Source organism: Hyposmocoma kahamanoa, unplaced genomic scaffold (assembly GCF_003589595.1).
Source record: "Hyposmocoma kahamanoa isolate Upper Pololo Valley unplaced genomic scaffold, ASM358959v1 87, whole genome shotgun sequence".
NCBI classification, from domain to species: domain Eukaryota; kingdom Metazoa; phylum Arthropoda; class Insecta; order Lepidoptera; family Cosmopterigidae; genus Hyposmocoma; species Hyposmocoma kahamanoa.
Genome location: NW_020654422.1, coordinates 19,283,773 through 19,293,804, shown reverse-complemented (window position 1 = coordinate 19,293,804; position 10,032 = coordinate 19,283,773). Strand labels below are relative to the sequence as shown.

The window sequence follows — 10,032 nt, the reverse complement described above, 5'->3', positions numbered from 1 at the left end:
TCTGCAGAGAAATTGGTTTGAAGAATATCTTGTTCGTTTTGATAAACAATTAATGTGCATTGTACAAGGTCGTAAGTAGAATGGTTCCTTATTTTTTCGTAAATATCCACAACGCGTGTAGGTTGGGCACCTAAAGTTTATTTTTCCTTGAAAAAAGTCAAATAGGTACGCTAATTTGAATAAAACTGAAACTAGATAACGTACTAGATAAGTCGTTTGTGGAACGCTTTACCTTCGTTTATTCAACAAGCGAAATCATTGAATATATTTAAAAATATGGTAAAAGAACACTACCTAACTTTAGTCTGACTTGGACTGCTTAGGTATTTTTATGTTTTGAAATTATGTTTTAGAAATTTTATATTGATAGGTATAAGAATGTATAGTAGTTTACGATATTCATATATATGTATTGATTTTATTATTTATTTATAAATATATGTATATTTGCATTTATTTATCAATTTTTATCTATTCATGAGTAATTATTCATACACCGCCGTCTTTTACCTGTGAATTATATAGTTACTTCCATCCAAAGGTTGTCTGGCAGAAATAGCTTAAAGCGATAAGACCGCCCATTGTACCACCGCTTATTTTTAATTTAATTGTATTGTATTTGTTTCCTTTTTTGGTGTACAATAACGAATTCTTGTATTGTATTGTACTGTAGATAAGATATACAAAAAAAAAACCGTATAGGATGTAACGACTGGTGTGGTGCAGGACTGTATCAATATAAATTCGCTCGCGTATAAATTCATTCGCGTAATAAATTCGCAAATTTTACTGTCCTATATTTTGTGACGGTAACCCAAATAGTCTAGCTAATGATCACAATGCAGCATAAAAAGTCCTAATTGCTATAGTTTTAGCATAAAAATAATTGTTTTAATTTTTTCTCGAAATTGTTAACAAAAATAATTTTAAGGCAAAATTAAAAAATTATAGACTACCATGGCAACTTATTAGAAAAGTTGGCGCAACTAATCATCTTCTTCTTCCTTTTCTTCCTGTTCTTATCCCACGCTAAGTGGGGTCGGCACAACACGTATTTTATGTGAATACGCATTGTAAACGGATTTGGCATGGTGTTTTATGACCGGCCGCCTGCCTGACGTCAACCCCCCTTGGGAATACTGTTTAAAGTGTGGCTAGAGCCCCTTTCGCTATGTGCAGGGTGCACCGCGTGCAGGCGAGGTTGGTATGTGGCCTTGGTAACTGGAATACTTAGAATTTATAGTCTTATTTCACCCTAGATCGTGTTTGCTGGCCTGATCAGCTGCCATTCCAAAGTAGATATGACGTTGGGTTTTAAAGCCAGCTGCAGCACTCTTCAGTGACTGCACGCACCATATAATATTTTCACTCAAAAGCGATACTTACAAAAGCGAATAATATAAAAAGCGATACTTATGTTTTTTTATTTTGTAGCATTTATTTGGCTTCATGGATTGTTAACAAAATATACCCACATTAAAAATATAGGCAAAAGTTTTACACCTTACAGCCAAGTCTTGGTGAAATTTTCTTTTTCTTTATAAATAAAATAGGCATACGCCAAGTCTTCATTAGTATGTTATGTTTTGTCTGTTCTATGTTTTCTTTTTTTCTTCACTTCATCTTGTCACGCATTCCTGTAAGTTCATAGTGTATACGCCAAAATCTACTTGTGCTTAATTCGATATGTACATATTTGTACATTTACTCTACATGTGACAATACTACCGTTTCATCAATATAATCTAAGGATACGACAGTGTCTTCGCCAAATCGTGCAAGCACGGCCATAAAAACTTTTGTGGTAGTAACAGGGTATTTTTAAGCTTCCTTGTCGTGAGTCTCATATAAAACACGATTGTATTACGAATGCTGAGGTTTATATTTCCAGTTTTGTTATATGTTTTGAATATAAACAAGTCATAAAAATGTCCGAACGTATCATCAGCTGTAATCATATTTCTAGCTCACAGCACAACTTTAACGAACCTAAACCAAATTCACGTATAAAATCTGGTTCCCAATAATAAGTTAACGTGGTTTCTCAGTTGTTACCCTTGACTCTCCATTGAATAGATGACCCAAAGGCAATTAATCTTTATTTGGAATCAATATTTTGTTTCTAGGCAATTGGACGTTCGAGAACTATACGAATATCAACGACGTACACTTTTTTTTAATTACATCAAGTGACGGGACGAACAAGTCGTGCGCCAGATGGTAAGCGACACGCCTGTCCATAACACGTACAGTGCCACTCAGAGCTTTAAATTGCAAAGATTTGAGGGGCATTGCCACAGCGCCCGACACCCTGAGACGTAAATTGACAAGTCCCAAGTGCCTGTAATTTCACCAGCACCCTTACCCTTCAAAACCCGAACACAGTAATGCTGACATTCCTGCTCGGCGGCAGAAATAGGTAAAATGGCAGTACTACCCTGGACGAACTCTTACAGGGACCCTGTACTACTTTTCTAAAAATAATTTCGTATTAATTATATGACGGACTATTGGCCTAAATGCTCGCCTGAGAAGAGACCCGTGCCCAACAGATGATGATGTATACAATACACTGTTGTGTATTAACGCAAAAAGTGTATTTATTTCTTTAGAATCGATTCAAATTCATTTACTTCTTCGTGATACACTTACACGTGCAAAAACTGTTGCAAAGAGTTTATATAGACAACAGAACAGTAAATATAGTAGATAGAGGTGGTTAGTTAAGCGTCTGACGCGTGCCAACATTAGATCTCGAAATACCTACCTACTTGACTTCAGTTTTCAAATTTTCGCTTTGTATGGTATGGTTGTTTCATTCTTTCGAGCAAATTCTCTAAAATTGCAGAAAAATGCATATTGTGCTGTTTTGGAGTCGAAAAAAGATAGCCGCACCAAAAATATTACCTGTAATAGTATTATTTTAATAAATTTTCAATTTTGTTTGTCGAAGTGATTCAGATGTTAATCGTTTGTCGTAGTCCAGCTGCTAGCCGCAAGATGCCAGCATGTTTAACAAAATTTCAATATAAAATCAAAACGTCGTAACTTGCAATAAAGGTGTTGAAATTTCAACGATATAGCGACTATAGTATAAATTATATTAACAAACCAGAATTTGTTATTTTTTTAATTAGAAACTATGACTAATAATTATCAAGATTTTGTAGTGTTTAGCATTTGTTTGTGTGCGTTTTGACAGCGGTTCCAATAGTAATCGAGGCTTAAGGCAGTACCATTGTTTTTTTCTGCCGTGATATAGAATCGCCTGCAGTGATTCGTGACGTGATCCGCCTTGCAGCATACAAAGCTTAATTTTTTTATATATATACACACTCTTGCAATAATTTGTATATATGTATGTGTATATATTCATGCCGTCTAATAAAATGTCATCTCAGCCACAATACTAAAATAAACAAAATGTCATAAATTAAAAAGAACAAACAATACAACGTGATAATAAATTATATTGTTTACTTTTCAAAAGCCAACATTTCCTTGCAACAAGTTGTTTTACTGGTTTAAAAAGGCCTGCAACAGCACTGGGTCAGCTTAATAAATCTATAATGAAACACAGTACAATGATTGAGTGACGTCAAAGGTTCAGTGATCGGCATCTTTTGCTCAATCAGCTCTATAAACCAACCGATTTGCTGTCAGGGTGAGGCTTCTACCAATTGAGGACAGTAACTTGAGGCTAGATATTTGATCTAGGTAAATTTAATACTATGTCAATGTGATTAACAAGCGAAGCTAGAGTAATGTCCTATTTATGCTCTAAATTGGAATTTATTTAGGGCAACGACAATCTAATTTACAATAGCTAAGTTTGGTAATGTAGTACAGAACGTCTTTTTGTTATGTTGTTTGACTTTAGGTTTGTTTTTCCATTAAACTACTAAAAAAAATCTTATCTTGTTACTGGGCATTAATAGATAGTAATACGGGAAATTATTATTACCTGTGATACGATTAGTAGTACAAAAAAAGTAAGATGGGAAAAAATATTTACTACTAAATTTGTAGTCACACGAGCAACCAACGGTCTTAATAATGTAGGTCAACGGTTTACAGTCTTGGCTCTGAAAATCACATTCGAAACGATATTTAAATTTTTATTGAATTGATATTCAATTATTTTTTTATGTGAAATTACTCCACTATTCTTTTTTTATAGAAAAGTTTGTTATAATTAGTTACAAAGATCAAACACGTAGAAAAAATTCCTTCGATCCGGCCGGATTGAAACCGACGTCTTCTAGCAAACCGTGTCAGACGCTATGCCAACTAAACCACGGAACGAACCAGCGGACCTCACGAACTTTTCTATATGCTTGTTGTCGTATCTTTTGTATTAGGTTGGGGAAAAAGTCTTTTCGTATTTTATATAGAAATTCAATACATTTTTTTAAATTATTTATTTACATTTAGTTATAATATATATGTGCCATTTTGTTCGACAACTTGTCGCCATTTTGTAGGTAGTGACATTATCCCATTGCTGTAGAAATTTTGGGGTTTCTGGTCAAAAAACTGCGACAAGTAGTTTTGACAGTCCTCTCGTGATGTTAACTTAGTACTACCCAAAGAATTCTGAAGAGACCGAAACAGGTGGAAATCTGAAGGTGCAAGGTCAGGACAATATGGCGAATGCATTAACACTTCCCAACCAAGCTCTCTCAATTTTTGCTGAGTGGCTAAAGATGTGTGTGGTTTGGCGTTATCGTGATGAAAAACCACACCCTTTCTGTTGATCAATTCCGGCCGTTTTTTCTGTATTTCTTGCTCGAGTCTCATAAGCTGTTGGCAGTAGAGATTGGAATTGATAGTTTTGCCTGGCGGTAAAAGCTCACAAAGCATTACCTTATTGCGAGTTAATCCGGGTTTTGCTACGGTCTGTGGAGCTTGACCAACCTTTGACCATGATCTTTTTCGCACGTTCTTGTCATAGGTAATCCACTTTTCATCACCAGTGATCAATCTTTTTAGGAACGGCTCTATTTCATTACACTTTAGTAGAGAATCGCAAATGTGTATTCGATTTATTAGGTTTCTTTCAGTCAGTTCGTGCCAAACATCGAGCTTTTTTGTATACCCAGACTTTTTCAAATGAGCTAAAACCGTTTTATGGTCAACATTTAGCTCTTCAGCAAGGTTGTAACTACTAACATGTCGATCTTGCTCCACTTTTTCAAAAATAGCATCAACTTTATCCGTGACAGGGCGGCCAGAACGAGCTTCATCTTTGACATCAAAGTTCCCGGACTGAAAACGCTTGAACCAATTTTGTGCTACTCTTACTGACACTGCGTTAAGTCCATAAACGTCACAAATTTTTTTCGCGGCTTGTGTCGCATTTTTCCCTTTCATGAAATAAAACTTCAGAATGTACCGAATTTTTTCTTTAAATTCACTCATCATGGCAGGCAGAAAAACAAAAGAAAAATGGCGGGAAATGGGTTTTATTTTTTTAATTTTATTTTTAAAAATGTAATCCTTCTGATGGTATCAAAAACAGCCAGATACATACTGTGCAGCCAAAGAGATTTTAATACAACTTTACACCAACGAAATACGAAAGAACTTTTTCCCCAACCTATTATTTGGTTTTTCAACGAATTTTTAGCCGTAGCGCCATCTATGAGAACTGTATTAAAGTATTTCGTCACCCAGTTAGATACCTTTACAGCTCTTTTTTTATAAAAAAAATAAATGCGCTTTTGACCTCCATCTCACCTGATAGAAAGTGACGATGAGGTCGAGGATGTAGCATGCACACCTAAATAATGTATAGTCACTCTCGCCTTGAAAAGGTCCAAGTTCCTTAATCATGAATAATGATTATGATACAAATCTTTCTTACAAGAATTCCATTTGCAGGTATTAAGGTATGCGAATGAATTATAATCAGTTAATTAATAATAGTTTAGTTGTCATTTACTACCAAATAAGAACACTTTATTTCTTTTATATTTCCGTTAACGCTAAGATATAAGATATGTCAATAAAGGTACTAAATAGTAGAAAATGGATAGTAAATAATGAGCACAGTTTGATTTGTATATCTGATCCAGCCATCCTGACGGACACTTCCTTTCGCACGTCTGGCGCACCTTAGGCAGCAATCGGCTGGCTAGCACCTTACACCGACACCGACAAGCAAACCTTTTCACCACGATAGTTCCGATTAGTAGATTCCTTTGCTCTATTACTCATTGTACCGGGAATTCTTAGTTCGAGACCAAGTTTTCATAAAAAACTTAGTCTCAAACGTAGAGAATACATTCAATCATTTTAAAAATATCCTGTTTTTTTCACATACACTCAACAAGGCCCCGCACTAGGATAACCCTGTGTCGCGGGTGCCATAGACACACACATTACACCCAAACTCACGAGAGAAATAAATATAGGCCATAGAAATGTTTCTCCCGGCCGGGAATCGTACCTAGGACCTCTTCGTGGCAGTCCGGCATGGTAATCGTTCGGCCTCTGGGGCAGTATATTTATAATTCGGAAACTTTTCCCGAAAAACCGAGAACTTTTCTAAATTAGTTCTAATCTAGATGTTTTGGATAGTGCCCCAGATTAACAGTACGTACACGAAATTCCTTAATTTGAGATCAACTAGTGTGGGTCTCTGGCACATTTATTATATTATTATGTTTGTTTTTCACATGTTTTTCTTTAATATCAATGTGTAATTGCTTTAACAAAGGTTATTTCAACATGGCATGAAAACACTATAATGAATAACTTTTATTTTTCGAATTATTTTTGCAACCTGAAGGTACAACCAAAAGAATAATGTGACAACCCTACGCCATACGTGAAGTATAGGGATGATGTCCCAAACAGACGGGAGTAGACGTACTTGGCATTATAAAACTATGGCAATAGTTTCTCTAGTTTTCGAGTTGTTTTTTCAATTTCCGTTAATGCCAAGTCTGCAGGTTGTAAGAAAATAATGGAAAGAGTCTGTACAGCCAAAAATGCACTCATAGTTACTATGCAATTTATGCAATACTTACGACCTACTTTTGTACTCGTGATATATCATTATATTGTTTTGTGGAAATGTAACTTAGTGTTATTATTAATTAAGTATTACAGAATCAAGTTACAATTTTTAATAAAATTTCAATACAAATTTAAGGAGCCTATTAGGAGCACAATAACTTCCGTATAATTTGTCAAGTTATCCTTAGAGATAAATTACGTTCCAAAAGAAACAAAGAATGCTTTAAGCTGACATCTTCTTAAACGAATTTTAGTAGCAGTACAGCTTCTTTCGAAATAACTCGTCCGGGGAAATACTGCCACATTACCTGTTTCTGCCACCAAGCAGCAATATGAGCATTACTGCGTTCCGGTTTGGAAGGATAAGGGTGCTGGTGAAATCACAGGGACATAGTATTCAACTCTCTTAGGGCGACGGGTGCAGTGGCAGTGCCCTCGAAATCTTTGCGATTTAAAGCCTGACAGACAATGCAATTGTTATGGACACGCGTGTCGTTACCACCAGACTCACGACTTGTTGGTCCCGTCACTTGATATCACAAGAAAATATAAATAAGCTGTTGCAAGACCAAAGCAAATATACTTACAGTCTTAGAATAATAACGCATAGAAACCTAGTCCGCACACGCTAAGTGAGGAAAATTGTAGGGAGCCAAATAGGCTCACACGAGCGGGTGGGCCGTCAGTGCTCAAGGTCAACATGCACCGCGAACAGCTCAAGAGTTTTAGCTAAAAATGACGAAATGTGCGGCAAATGAGTTTAAAAATACGTCAGACAAACATAAAATAGATACTAACATCACATTCCACAAGGAAGTAACGCGTTTCAACATATATTTTTATGTAAATATTCACTAAAACAGAAAATTAATTTCGTTGCAACAAGATACGAAAATGTTGCAAAGGAGCGGATTTTTTCTCCCCATTTTGCTATTCTGTTTCAAAATAATTATATTACGTAATTGTTTGAGCATAAGCAATATCGCGACTGTTGCAGAATTTCTACAAATGTACACGACCGTGATAACATTGTAAGAAATACGTTAGCTATTTTTACGGAATATATTAAGTATTTGCCTTCATTAGTTTCATATGAAAATCATTATTCTTGTTCATCATACAGGACTCATTTTAAAAAATTGTCTTGCCCAGACTCAAAAGTTCTTAACTAAACTTATTTCAGGGAAGTAACACTGACTAAAAAAGTCACAGGTTCAGGTTCTTTATTGTTATCATGTACTTTTCATGTGTTTATCCACAGATAATATCAGGATATTTATATATCCAAATTTTCATATACTAAAGTTAAATCCGATAGTCGCACTTAAACTCGCTTATAGGCCTTTGTTCAAATATGAATTAAATGAAACTTGGGTAGTATTTATTAACTTATTGATGAGTTAAGCAAGATACAATTTCCTCACTTTTGAGGGAAATGATATTCGATGGCATCATTATTTCTATATTTGTGTGCGTGCCGACGAGCGTAAATACAAGTTACTTACGACTACGTGAATTTGATTTTTGCCTCACTTGTGACAGTTCGTTTGATATGAAACTATCATTATGCATTATTATTCTAAGCTTACAGTTTATCAATTTACTACAAACAGCTTAAACAATAATAAATAAGTTTAAGCACAGCTATCAATCCAAAACAGAAAACAATAGTAAAGAAAAGGCGCCAAAAACAATCACATTTAAATTTAGAATTTAAATATAAAACTAAATTCAAAAACTCAAAAAGACTACATACATATATAAAATATATACAAAAGAGATTTGTAGCGTTTGCTAAAATGCGATTAGTCGCATAAGCAGTATTTGAATTAACCAATATAGAAAAAAGTTTATATATGACAGGAATCTGAAAACTCTTTGTACTTCTATTAACAATTTGTTTCATTATATATTATCGACGGTGTTAGACAGTTTATCCATGTAAACAACACGATAGTTTGAGATGCCGTGCACATCTTTTCGACATGACGCACGTTGCGATCGGCTTGTGAGTTTGTCTTGTTATACGACTTCTTTAAAGTTTTATTTGTATTGATTAAAAAAAATACCTGCTATTGATAGAGCTCCGTTGTAAACTCCAATGACTAGGGCTAAACTGCTGGCTCCACCTTGTTCCATGAAAAACTGGTTGAAAAGAATACCGAAGGCATTCGTCGAGCCGAATCCAAACATCTGAAATAAAAGCGTCACCATGTCATTTATGGTATGATCATCATCATCATCGGTAGGGCAAACGTCAACTAAACTGTTACCATGCCAGTACCTACCAGGACCATATCGACTCATCCGAAGAACAGAGTCCGATGTGATTATATAGCGAAAAGAGAATAAGTACGTTACGAGAATAATTTCGTTATTCAAACTAAGGCCTATGTAAAGGTGTTTCGACAATTTATATATCTTATTTCGTTTCGAAAGTATAAAATCGAACAATGCTCGATCTGACATTCACAGCGAAGAAGAACGAAATATAGTATGTCCTGAGAACAAGTAGTCTTGCACATAGATCTTTGTTCTACGGATGAGTCGATTTGCCATCTCTGCATTAAATCGTCCGTTTATGTGATGTGGGCAGTGTGATATATTTATTGCATATTTAATAGAAACTGCTTTATAATTTTCGTTTTAACGTTTTCATCTCGACAGTATCATATATCCAGCTGCATAATCTACAACCGTGTTAACAACATTTTGAACATTAACAATTTAAATAAATTTGAGATTAAACATACTTTGTCAAATTGGCTTTTAAATCTGAACTACGATGATACAGAAATTCTACTACCAAACAGCACTTAATCACTCACTTACACCCACATACACAAATTCTCACACTCACTCATACACACTCACTCCCACACACACACCCACACTTACACCCACATACGCTCCAACATACACACCCACTGACACTCACACTCAAATAAACTTACACACTTATACACACACACACACACACACACACACACACACACACACACACACACA

The 10,032-nt window shown here is 35.2% G+C and overlaps 1 protein-coding gene across 1 annotated transcript in view; it reads right to left on the bottom strand.

Annotated features, from left to right (window-relative positions):
* LOC113235416 (monocarboxylate transporter 1-like) overlaps positions 1-10,032 on the bottom strand; it is a 48,010-nt gene that overhangs the window by 27,430 nt on the left and 10,548 nt on the right. The window contains exon 2 of the mRNA XM_026471098.1: positions 9,093-9,216. Within this exon, the coding sequence (XP_026326883.1) occupies positions 9,093-9,216 (124 nt within the window). The remainder of the gene's footprint in view (positions 1-9,092; positions 9,217-10,032) is intronic.